The sequence below is a fragment of the Anopheles gambiae genome, chromosome 2 (genome assembly GCF_943734735.2).
Source record: "Anopheles gambiae chromosome 2, idAnoGambNW_F1_1, whole genome shotgun sequence".
NCBI lineage: Eukaryota > Metazoa > Arthropoda > Insecta > Diptera > Culicidae > Anopheles > Anopheles gambiae.
The window spans coordinates 92,775,735-92,795,382 of record NC_064601.1 but is presented as its reverse complement, the minus strand read 5'-3'; the positions used below and the strand labels follow the sequence as shown (position 1 = coordinate 92,795,382).

The following is a 19,648-nucleotide window of genomic DNA, read 5'->3' as shown; positions in this document are numbered from 1 at the left end:
CTCCCCAAAAATGAGAGCGTGGAAAAAGAAGAAGAAGAAAAAGGCTGGAAAATCACAGCCCGTACAGGAAATTCAATACGGGTTGGTAGAGGGGGGGGAGTGGGAGCGGCCCAGCAGGATGACTTTTGAGTTTCTATTTAGGCTGGAGCGTGCGGAAAGGGTTTCCCGTGCACAAATACAAGTGCTACTACGGTCCGTTTCCATACTGCTCACACGGTTGCGATGGAGATTCCATCACACTGCGCCCTTCGTCAATAGAGGAGCCATACAGCCAACGATCCAAAGGATGCTGCGTACGTGTGTGTGTGGGCGCACACCACCATCACCACAGCAACAGAAACGGAAGGAAGGATACTCTCCGCGGTGCCGTGCTCCCGTGTGAGTGCGGCTGCGTGTGCGTGCGGGCATGGGTGTAGTAGTGCGTAAACCGACATCAGTGCAGGATGTGGGCACTGTGTGCTCCCCGAGAGAGACAGAGAGTGTGAAAGGCGGACACTACTTCTCTCGGCAAGAAATGCAAGAAAAAAAACTGTCAGTTCCGCCCTTTTATATATTTTTTTTTACATAAAAGTGATTTGGCTTAGTAGCAGTTCGTTAAAATTATTTTAAATTATATATTGTACATAAAAATATAAATAATAATAAAAATGTTTATCCCATTACCTGTCAAGGCAGCGCAGCTAACAGCCTTTTCTGCTTCTTCTCACTTCACACAGGATGTGAAAATGGCTGTAACATACACTTTCAAACCGATCCCTCACTGAATTCGATCGAAACGTTGCACAAAGCCCTTCGATCTTCACTTCCTGGCTAAGACACACGGCACCGTATCATCCTTATTACTGTTGGGTAGGGAAAAGGGACACACACACACATTAAATACATAGGCACACATACACACATCAATTCACACTCGGGCGTAACACGGAGTGAAAACTTCTGGAGTGGTTTTTCGGGTTTCGAGCCACGACCATTAAATACCTTCTTTTAGCCCCGCTTAACTTACAAGATGCCCTTTAAACCTTCCACATCAGAGCACACACTAACGCGCACACACACACACTTTAATCCGAAATTATAAAGCGCACAACAAGGATTTAGTGGTGGTGTGGGATCTATCTTTTCCTTTTCCTTCGGGCACATACGATTATTCGTCACACACACACAAACACACACACCCTTCAAAATTACCCACTTACACACGCACCCAGTACATCATCTTCACGGCCGCATCGTCAACAACATATCGCGTTTCGATGCCGCGATTCTGCTGCACAACCAACAAGGGTGCCCACACAGCACTTGAGCAGAGGAGCTGCTGCTTCACACTTTATCAGCGCACCACGGTCCCCGGGATGAGTCAAGGGGAACCCGGTGGCGTCGGCGTTGGAAGGAAAAGGACGTGAAAGAGTGCGTTCAATTGCAGCGTTTCATTTCCCACACTCACACTCACACTGATTCGGAGGGAAATGCATCCACAAGGCAGCCCTGAAATGCAATTTGAATTCACGTTTTTCTTCCCTTTTCGACACAACCAACATCCAGTGCACACTCCAGCAGTTCAGCACACGGCACTGTTTCTTCACGAATGCACACAACAAGCGAACGCACAGCCTTCTACCGCTGGCTGAGAGGTAAACAGTGTGCGAGTGGTTGTGCCGTGTTCCCGATCCCGATTTTGACAAGAGCCGAGCACAACTCGCCCTCTCTCACTCGTGCGCGCCTCTTTGTTTGTGTCTCTTTCGCTCTACCAGCCGCTCGCGCGCTGCTTGTACGCGGCGGTTCCCTTCGTGCGGACGTTGTCCCGGCGGCGAAACACCGTGTAAACAAAAGCCGCACGCACACACCGACGCACTGTTCAGTTGTGCCCTTGCCTCTTCTTGCTCTTCTGCTTCACAGCATAAACGTATACACACACACACCGGTGGAGGATTGCAGTGTGTTAGAAGGGGTGCGGTACTTGCGCAAAAATGCCTCCATTCCCCCTGGACGCCCTTCGGGCAGAATTTATTTTGTTGTCCTGAGAGCAAACAACACTATCGCGAGACTCAAAAACAGCACACACGCCTACATTGAGAGCAAACGAGATGTGAGAGACAGAGAGAGAGAGAGAGAGAGAGAGAGAGAGAGAGAGAGAGAGAGAGAGAGAGAGAGAGAGAGAGAGAGGCATCGAAAGAGAGCCAAGCCGTCGGCGTCTCACTAGGATTTTGCGTTTGGCTGGGAAAAGGGCACCGGGACACTCCTTTCGCGGAACGGGATTTTTGTCACTGCCGGGAGTTTCTAACCGTCGACGGGGTGAAGCAAAATTTTACACACCTATGCACAGAACTCACGCACGAATTTTTAGGATCATTTTTAAGACTCTTGTGGTTGCAAAACGGGCGAAGGAAATACAATCGCAAACTTGTTTTCCGTGCCTCTGCAAAGCCACCACAAAAGGTTACGCACACACACACACACGCTCACATGCACATATAATTCTGCTACAGAACTGGAATGGTAGCGGCTTGAGGGGGTCTTGAGATGCTAGGTCTCCCCCTTCCAGCTTGCTAACTTCCATTCGAACACCAGACAAGCCTCTATGTATATTCTTGTACACACTATAATTGATTGCTACAAACGGAACAGCCCACTAACGATTCGTTTACCTTCTTTTGTTTCTTTTGATTCAAAGTTTTCATTTACAACTACTTTTCACAATCCGTTCTCGCACTGCACACGCAACGTACGCTCTCTTCGGACGCTGGTTTGCATTTGAAGGGAACAAACACTAGCATGACAGTTGCCAGTTGGACAGCTCTGGTCGCCTCTCTCGCTCTCTCACATTGCGACAATCTACAGATCGTTTTTGTTGTCTAGAAAGAGAAGAATAGTTTGGAGATATACTGTTGTCTGCTTTTCTCGCTGTTAGCATTTGCCCAAGTAACAAAATACTATTGACATTTTAGCACATTTCTCGCCGCATCCCAAATAATAAATTTTTAGGTTGTGCGCTAAGCCGTCATATAAAAGCGTTTATATGACTGTTTTTCTTTTGAATTATTTTGCTCATTTTATAAGCTTGCGCTTGATAGCGTTCTTACCACTAATAATAAAACTCGACATTCTGATACATCAACTATGTATTCGATTGTTCAAACCATTCCGTAGTTTTCCAACCAGAAGAATATCCAGGAAAGGAAGGTAGCGAAGTAATTAACCGTCATTTTGGCTAATATTTTAATCTGCTAGGTATGATAAACATCTAAAGCGCATCCTTCACAAAGTCGTTTGTGTTGTATACGATAATATAGGTTGCCGACCCCTGGGGACGAAGTGGTGAGTGCCACTCGGGGCTCGATCGTAGGTACGTGGGTGCAAGGAGATGAGAGTTCGAGGCTCTCTCCTACGAACCTTGATGGAGTACGGACGTTTCTGGTAGTGTGAGCAAATAAATGTAATTGTACGAATAAAGGAAATAAAGAGTAAAAGTGTAAGCGACACAACAACTGGCGACGAGGATTATAAGAAACCACCCGTGCAATAGGCAGTGATCGTGCTATGAATAGCAACGGAGAAGCTAACCAGCAGACGAGCAACGGTGATGAGGAGCGGCCATCGCACAGCCGCCATCGCGGTGACACGGGAAGCGTCGATCCAACGGAATCTGGACCCAGCTGGATTCACGAGCTGTTTCGCCAACAGCACACGATGATGCTGGAGCAGCAACAGAATTTCATGAAGCAGCAGGAAAAGCTGATAGGCGAGATTTGGCAGACAGCGCAACTTAAGCAGCCCGTGAATGGGTCAGAGCAGCTTAGTGATGTGCTGGCGGGCCAGGTGAAAGATTTTCACTTCGATCCGGAGAGTACGACGTTCGCCGGATGGTTCTCGCGTTATGAGGATCTGTTCGAGAAGGATGCAAGTAAGCTAGAGGATGACGCGAAGGTGCGGCTGCTGCTGAGGAAGCTGGGGGCAAGCAGAACATGAGCGGTACACGAGCTGTGTACTGCCGCGTTAGCCGAAAGATTTCAATTTTACGGAAACTGTAAGTACGTTAAAATCGCTGTTTGGCTCTCGTGAGTCAGAGGTCAGCAAGCGATTTAAGTGTTTGCAGTTACAAAAAAGTGGACTGGAGGATTACGTGACGTTCGGTTGCCGTGTTAATAAGAGTGTAGTGGAAGCAGAGCTCGCAGGGCTTACAGAGGAACAGTTGAAGTGTTTTCTGTTTGTGTGTGGGTTAAAGGACGACAGAAACGCTGATATCAGGTTGCGGTTGCTGAGTAGGATAGAGGATAGTGAAGTAACCACGCTAACGCAGTTAGTAGAGATGTGCCAAAAGATGGTAACACTGAAAAAAGACACTGAGATGATTGAGAGTGAGAGCAAAGAGGTAAACGTCGTGAATGACGGGAAGTTTGAGAGACCCAGTCCAAAGCGAGGGAGGGAGAGCCATGAGGAAAGACAGGAAGGATATTCTAATAGAGCAGCACCGAAGTGTTGGCTTTGTGGTGAGGAGCATTATGCCCGAAAGTGCCATTATAAAAGTTACCGATGTAACGAATGTAGCAGATATGGTCACAAGGAAGGATTCTGCAACTCTGCAGAGCGCTATAGGAAATCCAGGATGCAATATGAAGAGGATAATTATAATGATTATAATTGAAACAGTGTATATGGTAAACGGTAAAGGCAAAGGTCACGTGAATGTGATATTAAATGGCGAGCCTGTGAGGAAGATGGTGGATACTGCTGCTGATATTCGATAATATCATCAATGAAGGAAAATATTTACCATACGGAAAAAAAACAGAAGAAGAAGTAGAGAAGGCTTCGGTTAGCCAATTGTACAATTTTTACAGCAAAAAAAAAAGTGATGTAATTAGATAAATTTGATGAAATAGTTCATGGTGCGGGTCACCCAGGAGATATTAATTGTTATATCGTGAATGTGTGTGTATAAATCAACAATGAATAGGGAACAAAACGCGAGTCGTTCAATGTAAGGTGGAATGAGCCAAGCCGCCGGTATTAGTGGGGGAGATGTTGTATACGATAATATAGGTTGCCGACCCCTGGGGACGAAGTGGTGAGTGCCACTCGGGGCTCGATCGTAGGTACGTGGGTGCAAGGAGATGAGAGTTCGAGGCTCTCTCCTACGAACCTTGATGGAGTACGGACGTTGCTGGTAGTGTGAGCAAATAAATGTAATTGTACGAATAAAGGAAATAAAGAGTAAAAGTGTAAGCGACACAACAGTTTGTACAAAAGGTTTCCATCTGAATGGAATCTTAATGGCTGCCGTTTAACGGTATTTAAACGTATACGTTTTATAATATTGAAAAAGGAAGATTTTGCCATCTGTTGATGCAGGGTTTTCTAATCCACTTTTGAATTTGCAAATAATTATTTACCACATCCAAGATGTGAAATGAAATGAAATCATGAAATCATCAATCACATTGAAATTTCAAAATGAAATTTCTATTTAAACACATGGTTTTCAACCCATAACAAAGAACTGTCAAACTCCATCCAGCATGAGTCGTGTTGAAAATCATGCTGGAGAAATTAAAAATTATTGTGATGGAAATAAAGTCAGATTTATGTGGATTAACTTCTTGCACGCGGTGAATAACAACATTTACATGCGAAACTGATTGGATAACCCTGTAATAGTCACAATTTCAATGAAGCGCTACTGGGAGAACAAACTGCTATGATTGTTTCTTCTTCTTATTTAGCATAACAACCGTTGTCGGTCATGGCCTGACTGCATCACTAATGGGCTTGGCTTTCAGTGACTTGTTGATTACCCATAGCAGGATAATCAGTACTACGTCGCAAGGTCTATTCGAGAATTGAACCCATGACGGGCATGTTGTTAAATCGTATAATTGACGATTGTATCACAAATCCGGCCTATGATTATTTGCCCCTTAAAATTTTACGATTCTCGTCATTTGTAGGTACGACGATAATATTATTATTATTATTAATAATAATAATAATATTTGGCACAGTAAATCGTTGTCAGCCCATGCCAGTCTATAATTGGCTAGGTAATCTGTGACTGATTACTTACTTACAGTAGAACGTCGATTATCCGGGGACTGATTAACCGGCGGGCGGCTTAACCTTGCGCATAAATCTGACAGCTGTTCATACGTACGGCGAATGTTTGCAGCGATAGTCAATTGGGTAACCAGTTTCTTGTGCAGCTCTTTAGTGTCTAGGGGTATTTTCGAAATTCATTTTTGTTCATGAACAGTTGTAACACCAACAGTTATTGAATAAAAAAAATTCTACTAACGATTAATCGATTGATTATGGGTGAATTAATAATAAAACTAGTGTAAAACCTCGAATTTTACCAATTTGAATTAAACGTTCAAGTTATAACAAAGGCACAAAATCGCAAGGCAGAAGAATTAACAGAAGGCTGAAGGTGTTGTCAGTACAACGATCCGTAAACGAATGATCTTTATTTTGACATTTCTCTTATCGCACAGTTGTCACGGTGATGGTCATATATCCGGCATATTGAGCACTATGGTCTTATCAGGGGTCAAATCTCCAGGATATTACACTAGTGAATTTAACATGTTTTATATGCGTTTGACATTTCTTGGACCATTATCCGTGCAAATCGATTAACCGGCAACCGTCCGGTCCCGAGCTGCCCGGATAATCGACGCTCTACTGTACTTACTTATCCCGCGCTACAACCACTTTGCGGTCTTGGCCTGCCTCAGGAGTGTCCGAAACCGCTCACGGTCTCGCTCCTTCGTTTGCCAGCCCGTTATCGCGGCCTTAATGCCGGACGCCTCCACGCCATCCTGCCACCTCAATTTGGGCCTACCACGTGACCTCTGTCCTTGTGGAGGGCCCAAAAATACTTTACGAGCTGGGTCGTCCGTTTCCATGCATATAACATGGCTAACCCACCGAGCCTGCGAGCTTGATATGCTGTACGACAGTGAGGTCGCCGCACATCTCGTACAACTCGTCATTATAGCGGCTCCTCCATTGTCCTTCCACACATACGGGGCCAAGTATCCTTCTAAGCATCTTCCTCTCGAACGCGGCTAAGAGGGTTCCGTCAGATTTGGACAGTGTCCATGTCTCAGAGGCATATGTGAGTACCGGTACTATATAGGTACTATATAGTCCCAGCTTCGTCCGTCGCTACAGGTTCTCTGAGGTGAACTGATTTTTCAGGCTGTAGAATGACCGGTTGATAGCCAGCATCCTTGCGCGCAATTCAGCTTCCATGCTGTTGTCGTTGCTGACCTTTGACCCCAGATAGGTGAATTATGCGACGACTTCAAAAGTGCGTTCACCTATCTGTACGTCACGCCTACGTAGATTTTGATTATTTATTGGTAGGCCCGCTGATGTTGCCACCATCAGTTTGGTCTTTGCCTCGTTTATCTGCAAATTGCCTCTGCCGCCTGCTCGATCCGTTGGTAGGCTTCTGCTACATAGGAGAGCTGCAGACCAATGATGCATATATCATCAACGTATGCCAGGATCTGGGTTGACTTACAGAAGATGGTTCCCGTAGTCTCCACCCTCGAGTTGCGGATGGCCCTTTCTAGCGCCAGGTTGAATAGGAGACAGGCAAGCCCGTGCCCTGGCGCAGACCCTTGGTGATAGCAACAGGTCCTGAGAGTTTTCCATCCACCCTCGTCTGGCAAGTGACGTTGTTCATAGTCATTCTAACTAGCCTCATTCCTAAAGAGCTCATAGCGTCATACAGTTTTACCCTGGCTATGCTATCATATGTGGCTTTGAAGTCAATGAAGAGATGGTATCTGTTGTGTCTGTACTCAGCCATCTTCTCATAGATCTGCCGCATAGTGAAAATCCGATCAGTGGTTGATTTTCCGTTTCGGAATCCTTTTTGATAGTTTCCGACTATCTCTTCGACGTGCGGGACAAGACGGTCCTGAAGGATCAGGGAGAATATTTTATAGGCGGTATTCAACACCGTAATACCCCTGTAGTTGTTGCAGTCCAACCTGTCTCCCTTCTTGTGGGAGTCTAATACGAAACCCATTGGCATAAATGAGAATAAATGAACTTACGATTGGCATGAATAATATTTAATAAAATAAACATTATTTCCATGTTACTGAAAGATGATTAAATATATTGGGTGGTGTATTAGCCGTAATGTTTGTAGAGAAGTCCTATTAAATCTATTCAATTCAGTTATTTCTATACTGCGAATGAAAATTAATTGTATGTTAAATATTTTCAATTAATTATGTATATGTACCTGTTATATTACCTTACCTGTTATATTTCATTTAATATACTATTAGATTTCTTTCAAATTCTTTCAAAACAAGTTTACCCCACTGTGGTCATTTATCTTGCCTTCGTCGATTTCGATAAGAAGAACTTCTGTAATGAGTTCCCGCCGATAGCTTTTCAGATTTGAATGTTGGTAACGACTTTGCTTCTTTTACCAGTGTTGCTATCAATTTCAAACCCCGTTTGATTAGCTACATTCTCTTTTTAGAATACACCTGTGTTATCAAAATATAATCGTTCAATACACAACTGAACACAATATATCCACACTAGGTCAAGCCTTCAAAGAGAACACACCAAACCCCATGCCAGAATAGACTGGATATGAGCATCAACCGATTACTAGAAAACATAATAAGCCCATTGATCAGGAACATCGACACTTTAGCAACGCTACATGAGATGCTAAAAAATATCAACTTTCTCACCCAACTGCTCGTGTTCCCTTCCCTCTATCTCTTTAAACTGTATTAATCTTTAGGACAGATTGCTGTTTTTAATGCCAATCTGAACCGAAAGAATATTTACGAACCAAACAAGTCAGTGCGTTGACATCTATTAAATAAAGGAGCATCGACGAATTGACTCCAATTCGACTGTATTAAAGCCCCTTAATATTAAAAAAGGTAGATACGCAGCTAAGCAAGTACTCGAATGAACGAATAATATAGAGCAGTAATCAACGCTCAGTTTCTTTAATCAAACCAACGTTAACGTTTCTCAATAAATACCAATTTTCTCAATCCTATTTCTAACCCAACTCAATATTATGTCAAACAAGTTTTATCTTTCTACCCAAATGAAATAATGGTCATGACTTAGCCATCTGGCATGTAGTAGATCTAAAAGCGATCTAAATGCCAATTGGACGAAAAACTCATTGAGATAGGTGGTTATATGAAACAATGCATCAAGAGTTAGTTTATAACCACCATGTTTTATACATTACTTCCTTCAGACAGATCAAGTATCAAGGAATCCTGATATGTGGTAAAAGAATAATCAGAGGCCCGTATATCGTTGGCAATCCTTATAAGAGTACCTTCAGGCTAATAAGGCTATATAATACAGCAATTTATAATGCTCAACGCTGTCCCAATTTCTTTGTGTAGCATCCATAAATCATTCAGAGCATCTTCCTCTCGAGTACCACTATGGGGAATTTGCCTATGTTACTCTCTTTAGCAGCTCATAAAGCTTGATCGTTTATAGTATATATAGCCTGCTGTATCGATTTCTTACTGAAGGTTCTACACATACATCTACCATAAATCCTTCGGAGCATCTTTTTTGCGAATGATACAATGGTATGTTTATCTAGTTTGATCAGCTTGCACAATGTTGCAGCGTATGTGGGAAGTGCTTAGTCTGACAAACAACCAGTATTTTATATCAATTCAGTCTGCGATAGAAATAGCACCTGTCCTGAACCTGACGCAGAACTTTAGCAATGAAGATTCTCCTAGATCACAATTTGGGAATACCTCAGAAAAGATTGAACTCTATATCGATCGACAAGCTTGAGCTTGACAAGATGAGTTTTAATTGAGCAAATTTAAGATAAAATGAAGCAAAACAAAGTTGACGATCGTTGCGCATATACTAATTAACAAATGCACATTAAATTTTTACACGATAAATTATTGTCTTCTGAAATTTAAAGTTCTAAGCCAAAGTTTGAGTTATAAAATTCCGATTCCTGAATACTTTGACCAATCATGTGTAGGCCGGACGTGGGTCGATTACTATCAGGACCGCCATCCCCCTAGAACTGAATATCCGGGCCGTGGGTAAAAATGAGTCACGGAAATGCCAGATCTCTAAAACAAATAGGGACAAAGTAGACCCCTCTAGACCAACTACGGGGTTGTAGTGCCAAAGTGGAAGAGCAATTACCGAAAACAAAAAATCAAAAACTCACTAAACCAGATGAAAACAAGTAAACAATCAATCAAAGCGGCGACGAAATCACGTTAATGTATGCATGTATATCTAATAAATATTTGTCTTGGGTATCAGGAAGTCTAGTAACATCAATCGGTGTACATCTAAATCAGCCGTCAAGGAAACGTTAACCATTCATAGACACAGTTTTGCACAACTACTTTGCTAACGATTTGCTACTTCACGCGTTTCGGCAACTTGTACTCGGCTAAAATTTATCCATAAATAGGACAGTATCCATAAATAGTATCAATTTTTAAATACTTTTCACTCAACAATCTTTGATATGATTTGGTGTTGCAAATAAGGAACTAAAATACGACTCCTCTAAAACGAGATTTTCACAATAAACTGTATCTTTCTCTTTCTCTCTCTGTATCTGATTTATAAAATATATCCTGGACGCAAGAGGTAATTCCCACCTTGTCCATGTATGTTTTAAAATTTAAAAGTCACATCTAGTAAAGTATAGGCACAAATGCAAAGCACAAATGCAAAGTCCCGCACAACAAACCGGGATCGTTTACCTCACATTAAGTAAAATCGTTTAGCAAAAGAAGAATTTAGATTTTATCATCAAAAGGACTGTAAACGTATCCTAGACTCCGTACCCAAAAGTTTTTGTTCTTTTCGCTCTAGAGCTTTCCCTCACTAGAAAAACCCACATTTTTTTAAGGAAATTTTGTTGTAGTTTTTTTTTTTTTTTGATAATTAGGGGCCATCTTCCACACAGCCATGGATTATCCGGTAGATCCGGTAGAGAAAGATTTTTTCTTGCGCTGCAGAATTACGCCGTCAGTCTATTAGATGCATCCGTAGGATGCACGGCTGGGTTTGCACGTCGTTGTATGTGCACATCGGTCGACTTTCCAAAGCACGTACATCCGCGGATGTATACCTTGCTGGGCGTAGGTATTCCCGGTGGTAAAACGCGACGTTCTCCATCGTTGGATGCGATCAGCTTCACTCCCGCTCCACGCTGAAAGGGGAGGAATACTAATCAAACACACCACGCGCGCAAGGTTTGCAAAGTACAGGTGAGAGCAAAACAATGCTTTCCCGATGAGATTCGCGGACCAGCGTTCTTCCTTCTTCGTGCCGTTTGGCATGCAACCAACGATTGCGCACTACGCAACTGCACAGGCTGCTGATACTGATGATACGCACTTTCACAGAAAGTGTAATGGGTGCGGGAGAGACACAATAGTAGTAGTGGAAGTTGTAGTAAACTCTGCACTATTTGTCGATCCAGTAGGATGTGAGATTCATAGAATCTATCATTCGAGACACTGGCAGACGACACACGCGTACTACATGAGAAATGCTGGTTTTGCAGCCAGTTAAAAGTAAAGTCTCTTAATTCATGCTTTCTCACAGACACGTGTGCGCGCCGGGGAGACCGCCTTCACTATGCTACGTTCGCTCACAAAAACTCACCCCCTGTATTTCCTCCACCATACAGGGGATACATGTAAAAAAGGTTGCACTTCTGTTTGCTCATAACCCGAACCTTAAATCGTAGGACTCCTCTGTCAGGCATGGATATATTTGGTAGTCCTTTTTAGAAGTAAAGGGTCCTTTTTTCTTAAATGCCACCATTTTCACGAGCCATTATGGATGATTTGAACACATTGTTTCCCCCACCGATGGATGGATTTCGAAAACACACACACTTCAATCCCAATCCCCTTCTCCATCGGTCATTCGCTCTATTTCTTTTTGTATATCTTACGCCGTGTGCATGTGGACGGGAAGTTCATGGGTATGAAAAATAAGCTCGTCGATTACACACACACACACCATGCACCAAACAACGATCAGGACCCCCCGGACAAAGCAGGCTAAGCAATGTTGCTGTCGGGGGCAGGGGTCGATCGTTCGTTATACGCGCACAACAATCATCACAGGTTAGTGATCGAACAGATCTCTTCGTTTCATTGCACTTTAAGGTAAATATGGACGAATACACTGGCGAGTGCCGGCAGCAACACACACACACACTCGTGGTGGCGGCGGCTGATGATGATCATGACCAAAGCGTTGAGTAATCCTTCGCAAAAGGATATGTCCCAGGTGGGAGAGCCGCTTGAACAGTTCTTGATTTTTCATGATCGCCCACAATTCCCCCGTTTTTATAACTCGCTCAATAGTACGCCCCACCCCAATCTTTATCACTCGTACACACTATTCCCGCGGCGAAGACACATTTTTGGGATTGATGTGCAAGAGTGTCCCCACGTACCCTCTCTTTCTCTGCGAGAGGATTTTGGCGATCGTATGCCACACATCTATCTACACACACGCACTCCACGAAGCACTGGCCACAATATTCACGCACACTGGAGATCTTCCTACTTCCGACGGAGCCCCCGATCCCCCGCTATGTGCTTCGCGCTGCAAAGCACAAGTCCATTTCGATCGAACCACTCTTTATTTTCGTTTCAGACACTCAATGGTAGCACGTGCGCGCTTCCGTTTGTGGCGCAAACAGGCAACAAGAAGGTCCATTATTATTGGTGGTTGCGGTACGGGGGGGATTGGTTATTAGATTTGTGGTTGTAACTTTATTGAATACATTTATACTGCGTGTAGGTTGTAGTAGCATTTTGCTGCCGAACGACTTAAAGACAGTGTGTAATTGCGGGTAGATGGAGAGGGTGGTGGTTCACTAGCGTAAAAATGTTCATAGATTCCTACTAGCCACGCGCAAGGGATCATTTGTCGCCCCTTGTCGTATTGCGTCTGCATGTTTGCTGCTGGCTATCGTGTGACAGAGCCTTACACATTCGTCCTGGGTAAGCTTGTTTGTGGGCGATGATATCGGGTGTGTTTTTCTTTTCCATCAAACGCTCTAGTGTTGCTTATCTGTAAGTAACTTCCTATTATAAAGAGTGGCTGAGATTGTAGCGGCAGAGCGTTCTTCCTTTTTCTCTCTCTATCTTTCCTATTTTATCGCAATAGACTTCAGCTTTCGTGTGTTTGTGTGTTCTTATGTTGTGTGTGCTTGGTTTTATAGTTGTGTTTTTCGTGCCTAACATGCTACCGGATGCATATGCGTTATGCCTATTTAATAATTTATTTCCATCGCAAACGGGGTCGGACGATTATCCGAAAGTTCGAAATGATTTTCATAAACACGCAAACACTTTGGATTAAAAAAAAAAAAACTAGTAAAAAACACTTATGCGCACGCAAATTTGTTTTGTTGTTTGCCTGTCCTAGAATTGCGGTGCGCGATATTCACGACCGTCTGTGCTTAAGGATTTTCTCTTATTGCACCACCAAACTTCTTAGCATTCTAACCATTTTTTTATGAGCGATCGTCGAAAACATAAACACAACCACACACACACACACACACACACACACACACATAGACACTCTCGCTCTCGGATCGTCCTTTTTTAGTGTCGTTTAAATTAAATGTGGATCGCTTCATGACGGTTGCGATCGGTCGATCGTAAAAAAAACTAATGCTTAGCTCATACTTATCTAATGCATAATTATATCGCCGCGATGTACATATTCACTGTTTTGCTGTTTTGCGGTTTTGTTTTTCAGCTTATTTATGCGGATGTTCAGTAGTAGGATTTGCTGTTTTGCTTCCGGGATTGCCGCAAAAAAAAACAGAGTTCATTCGCCTGCTATATGTATCGCAAGAGCAAATTAAAGGAGAAGCTCCCCCTTCTTTTCCTTGTTGGAAACTACCTTTCCAATCCCTACGATTTAGCACCGCCGTTGTTGCCTGTGTGTTGTTGTTTTTCGCTCTTTTTCGCTGTTTGTAGATTTTTGTAATATTAAAATATATACTAGTCCGCATAATAGAACGCTTTCCCCCCTACTATATTCACATACACGCGCCCCAGCCTCTAGCCACACCGTTATTATGCATTATGCATTCACTTTCCCTTTGTTCGCCCTAATCTACAAATTCCTTGCGCATCACGCATTGGCGCTGTATGCAAAAAAACTGAAACTCGCCGCTACCGCCCCCTCCACATTTTCTTGGTTTCTTATGCCTCTGAGATCTGAGCCTACAGCAAAACTTTTCGCCGCAAATGCCAGGACGCCCCTCGCATATCACACTTTGAACTCACACTTCGAAAACACCGGAACCGTAACATACCGCGACACGCCATGATCTTCACAGAACTTAAGAAGAACAAAACAAAAATGCACTCGACCGCACTCTTTCTTTTCGCTTTTTCGTAAATCGCACTCGCGCACAACCGCAGTAGACGCCAACGCCAACTTCATTGCACCGAACCGAATCGATGCACTTCTGTGCTCACACTGTTGCTGCTGCTGATGCTGCGGCCGATGGCGTTGGCGGGACTAACACCTTCCTCGAGATACGAGGAATGTGCCGGTCCGTAACGCAACACAGCATCCGTTCACCGCGTTCCGTACGGTGTGTGGTTGGAGCTTGAAGACTGCAAAGATGGCAAATCCAGACAACTTGATTGCCCGCTGCTGCTGCTGCTGCTCGCACGTTCTGTTGTCCATAGCAACACGCGATAGGTTTTCTTCCGGTGAGATGAATGCTGCTGTGACGGCGATGTGGAAATTCCTACCCCTCGGTCTGAACGCTTCATTGATTCGCGCATTGATCAACGGGAGAGGTCATTCAGACAGAGAGATAGGGAAACTGTTGGGCTGCAAAATGGAGTTGTTGCGGTGTTGTGGATGCGGTCCTGAAATATCAGCAGGGACACCATCATACACAAACATACACACACACACACACAGACACGTTATTGCACACGAAGATCGGAGGGGGGTGGGGTGACGTCAAAGCCTCCGGCGGCGTAGAGTGATGAATGCTTTGCAAGGAAGGTGCATTAGTACGATGCACCACCATCATCTGTTGGCGAAAAGGGAAAGCAGGTGGTATAGTTTGGTCGACTCAAAGCCTCCGCCGTCCTAATATACTAACGCTGATCGTACGGGGAATACTGGTAGGACGGTGAAGCTGTTTGCGTTACAGGCGATGTATCCACGCGGCATCATGCAAGGAGGAGAAGGGAAGAATCGTTAGTGTTGCGTTACGATTATTGATGGGAAAAATGAAGTTTTTGACGGAATCGATTCCGGCTAGCTCCAAAGTTTCGATTCCGGAATCAGCTCTGGAATTGGTATCGGCTCCGAAATTTGTTGCGAAATCGGCTCCGGAATTGTTTCCGGAATCTGCTCCGGAATTGTTTCCAGAATCGGATCCGGAATCTGAATCAGTTCCGGAATCGGATTTGGCTCCGAAATCAAAATCGACTTCGAAACGGAACCGGTATCGGCATCTCCATAAGAATAGACATTTGAATCGCAAGAACTGATTCTCATTTCGGAGCTAATTCCATTTCTGGAGTCAATCCTGATTCCGTTACCGGGGCAAATTGCGATTCCCAGGTCAATTCCGATTCTGGAACCGATTCTGATTCCGGAGCTGATTCCAGAATCAGCTCCAGAGTCAACTCCGGAAGTGGCTCCGGAGACAACACCGGAATCGGCACCAGCATCGCAATCGGATCTGGAATTGATTCCGAACACTAAATTGGAATCGAGTAGGTTCGATTTCGAGCTCCCACCACGATCATTGGTGGCAAATGTCTATTTTCCTATCACTCGATAAGGTTAAAGAGAATGTAAAGTCAACTATTCTGCAAATTACCTTCGAATCATCGTCTATCACGATTGTTGTATCCACGGTTACCACCACCACCGCCACCGCCGCCACCACCACCACCACCGCGATGTTGCTGGTTACGGTCACTGCGATGATTGGACCGATCGCGATCTCCACCCCGCTGCTGTCCGCCACGGTCGGACGAATTGCCCACACCGCCATCTCCACGGTCGTTCTTCCGGTGCATGTGGTGATGGTGCATCGGCGGTATCATGGGCGGCGGCACATGGTAACCGTGGCTGGGCAGTACCGGGGGCGGTCCCTTCATCGTCGCCAGGCCGCCCACCAGCCCTCCGACCGCGCTGCTTAGCCCTCCCTGGCTGCCACCGCTGCTACCGCCGCCACCGGCGCCACCAGCACCGCCAGCGCCCATCCCGTTGGCCGACTTCCACATGAACTCCTCCATCTGCTCGTACGCACGCTTGTCGTATATTGCGGCGGCGGCCGCCGCTGTTGCCGCATGGCTACGGGGAGGCGGCATGCCACCGGCTCCGGTCACGCTGCCGGGGATGGAACCGGGCGGCAGCTGGTACTCCGGTATCGGCAGCCCATCGTAGTACCGCGGTGGCGGTGGCATATTGTCGTACGGTAGCGGCATGGCGGGAAACCCGGGCGGCGGCGCGTACGGCATCGGAGGCAGCTGGTTCTGCATGTTGCGCATGTAGTCGGCCACGTACGCCTCGGCCGCCGCAGTCGAGCTGTACCCATCCGCCCAACGATGATGGTGAGCCGGATGGTGCATCGCCCCGAATGCAGCGGCCCGCGACATACCGCCGCCCCCACGGTCGCCTCCATCGCCGCCGCTCCCACCGCCCATGCCCATGCGGGGGCCCATCCCACCACCTCCGTGACCTCCGTGGCGGCTGCCTCCTCCCATTCCGCCGCCGCCATGTCGGTCTTTCCGGTACGGTGCAAACATGGAGCTTCCCCCATGGGAACGACTACCGCCGCCGCCACCGCCTCCACCACCACCCCCGCCATCTCTTCCACCCCTCGGGCCCGGGTACATGCGTCTTCCACCGCGCCGTATCGGGCCAATACCGCCGCTGCCGCCGCCGCCGCCACTTCCACCACTGCTGCGGCTGCGCAGCCCCGACGATGACGACGTGGGCCGGCCAAAGTTGGGCGGCCGGCGGAACGACTTCGAGGCCGCCTTTTCCTTCATCAGCTTGGACGCTTCCTTCGATTTCTTCAGTATCGGCGTCATGTCGATGCCGGTGTCCTCGGTAAACAGCCGGCACAGCTCCTCCGCCACCTTCGGCTCGATCTCCTGCCCGTCCCGCCCGATCTTCACCGGCTTGTCGTCGTTCCAGGCGTTGTACAGGTGCGAGGTGCTGGTGAACGGCAGCTCCTTCTTGCACACCCAGTCTATCTTGATGACGCCGCCCAGCGCCTTGGCCGACATGCCCGGCGGCAGCACCCAGTCGACGGCTGGCAGGTCGCGCCGCGCCTCCGCGCCCATGCGCGCGAACCCGGCAAACTTGCCGCTCTCCTTCACCGAGAACAGCAGTATCACGTTGCGGCTCTCGCGGAACGCCTGGTTGAGGTTGGCCTCGTTCGGCGGCAGCGTCGACCAGACGCCCTTGCTCTTGGACAGCGCCACATTGTCGTGGTTGTTCGATTTGATCAGGAAGAAGCGCGCCTCCCGGAACAGGTAGTTGATCTTCGTCACGTAGTCGTACGATTTGACCGTGTTCTTCGTGCCGGCCGCATTGCCGGCCGCCTTCGTGCGGCTGCGCTTCGCTTCCGGCGCACCGGACGCCGGGCTACGGCTGCGCGACTTGCGTCCGTCCTTTTTGCTGCCGGCCTCGCTGCTACTACTGCTGCTGCTACTGCTGCTGCTACTGCTGGTGCTTGTGTCGTTCGCATTGTTGGTGCTGTTGTTGGCTGCATCTTCCTTCTCCTCGGGACCATTGCTCGCACCGCCAGCGGCGGACTCCTTGTCCTCCTTCTTCTTGCCGGCGGACTTCTTCCCATCCTGTGATGCACCGGTGGCCGCTTTCTTTTTCTTCTTCTCCGCAGCCGTTGGCTTTTCAGCGCCTTCCTTCTTCTCGGCCGCGGTAGCAGTAGTGGTAGCCGCAGTTTTAGCTTTCTTTTTGGGCGGTTGCTTGGCAACGGCCGCCTTTTTGGCGACAACTTTCTTCTTGCCTGCAGCTCCCCCCTTTGCCGACGATGCTTTAGTTTTCTTTGTCCGCTTGTTGCTACGGCGCCCTTGCTCCTCCTCATCATCATCCTCCTCTTCGTCATCGTCCTCTTCCTCCTCGTCGTCGTCATCATCATCGTCCTCTTCCATGGGATCGTCCAGCTCTTCCTCGTCCTCCTTCGCATCATTCTCCTCATCGTCGTCGTCATCATCCTCCTCCTCCTCCTCTTCCTTTGCATTGTCGCCGTCGGTCTTATCCGCCGCAGCTTTCTTCGTCTTTTTCTTTGTCGTTTCCTTTCCCTTTGCGGCACCGTTCTCCTGTTTTGGGGTGGGTTTTGCGTCGCCCTTTTTCTTTTTGCCGCTTGCCCCACCGTCGCCGTCGTCGTCGTTGTTCTCCTCCTCTAGATCGGTACCGACCGAGTCGGATTCGGCCGAGCTAACCGAGCTGATCGATGGATGCGACCCGTCGGCCTCGTCCGCGTCCGGCTCGTCCGCATCCCCATCGCCGGACGCTTCCGATCGGGTGTCGTATGAGTTTTCCAGCGCCTCCGCTATATCCCGCTCCGTCTCGTCTAATCCGAGATTCACTGCGTCCAGATCGGCCATCTTGACTCTTTCGGTGTGTAACAGCAAACGCGCTGTCGCTCGCTCTCCCTCTCTCTCGCTCGCACTAACGGTTTCTCCGACGATGAAGCACACGCACACCACTACAAACACACGTCGGTCGCGTCGGTGTGTTGATTGAACATGAAAGGAAAGAAAATAAAGTTAATTTTCTGGCGATTTTCACTTTTCCTCACACACCCAGCTAAAATAACAAAAAGTGGCCGAGGGGGGAACTAATAATTTTGCACATTTCAGAACACACTTCTCTACGAGAGAAAGCAAACAAAGGCGGCCGTACTGGTTGGCTAAGGTATTGCCTTTGATCCTTAGAAAACGTCCCAAAAACAGCAAATTCGACATTAATTTCACCTTTCTACCACTGCATTTACTTTCACGCAACTTTACAAACAAAATAAAAACACAACCTTGCCCGCTGCACCACTTTTAGCAGCATCTTTGCTCAATTACCTGCGAGTAGGGTGGCTGGTTTCCTGTTCCTGCCCTTGTTCCGTTGCAAACTGTTTAGCAAAGGTGGAACAGGAAGCGGAGGAAGTGTTGCAGTGCGGAGGAAGAAGGCGTTTCGTCGTACCCAGAATAGAACGACCAATGGTTTGCCAATAACCAACGGCGGAAAACAGTCACATTAGCAATTTCAGTACGCACTTTAGCCTAGTTAAACCTACACACTTATTTTAACATTGTTTTTCGGCAATATTTTAGAATATTTTCGCCACCACCCGATCGCTCTGTGTCTGCTCTATTTCACTCGCACAGAACGTTTGCCCAAGTAGCGCTTTTGTGGATTGACACTTTCGCAGAAACGTTTCGGACAACGGTGCTGGGTTTGCGAATCATGAATCGTGAAAAAAGTGTGTAATTTAATCATAAACGCACAAAAATAATTAAAATATTATAGTTAAGTAACTGCAAGTAAGTTGCACGATCTTATTTGCACAAATTATCGCCTATTTTCT

At 46.6% G+C, this 19,648-nt stretch overlaps 3 protein-coding genes across 12 annotated transcripts in view; 1 reads left to right on the top strand and 2 right to left on the bottom strand.

Annotated features, from left to right (window-relative positions):
• The window catches only part of LOC1276612 (neurabin-1), a 60,936-nt gene extending 58,165 nt beyond the window's left edge, over positions 1 to 2,771 (bottom strand). For 5 of the 9 annotated variants that reach the window (XM_061645326.1, XM_061645335.1, XM_061645336.1 and 2 more), the window contains exons 1-2: positions 2,649 to 2,771; positions 664 to 842 (exon numbers count right to left, since the gene is read on the bottom strand). The gene's annotated coding sequence lies outside the window, so the exon portion shown is untranslated. The other 4 variants (XM_061645329.1, XM_061645327.1, XM_061645330.1 and 1 more) reach the window with 4 other exon arrangements.
• Positions 1 to 19,648, top strand: part of LOC5666976 (uncharacterized) — a 56,362-nt gene that overhangs the window by 33,812 nt on the left and 2,902 nt on the right. The gene's annotated exons all lie outside the window — the stretch shown is intronic.
• LOC1276608 (YTH domain-containing protein 1) lies at positions 10,270 to 19,475 on the bottom strand. Of its 2 annotated transcripts, none has more exons than XM_061645344.1 (4): positions 19,143 to 19,475; positions 15,911 to 18,775; positions 15,182 to 15,217; positions 10,270 to 15,109 (listed from the first exon to the last, which is right to left on the bottom strand). In XM_061645344.1, the coding sequence occupies exon 2, from the start codon at positions 18,672 to 18,674 to the stop codon at positions 15,918 to 15,920; it is 2,757 nt and encodes a 918-aa protein (XP_061501328.1). In that variant the 5' UTR covers positions 18,675 to 18,775; positions 19,143 to 19,475; the 3' UTR covers positions 10,270 to 15,109; positions 15,182 to 15,217; positions 15,911 to 15,917. The 2 variants fall into 2 exon arrangements, with proteins under 2 accessions (XP_061501328.1, XP_061501329.1); XM_061645345.1 differs by having other exon boundaries at positions 15,193 to 15,217.

What these genes read in the sequence shown, in the direction of transcription:
- LOC1276608 (XM_061645344.1), bottom strand. Translation starts at nt 18,674, where the DNA reads ATGGCCGATCTGGACGCAGTGAATCTCGGATTAGACGAGACGGAGCGG.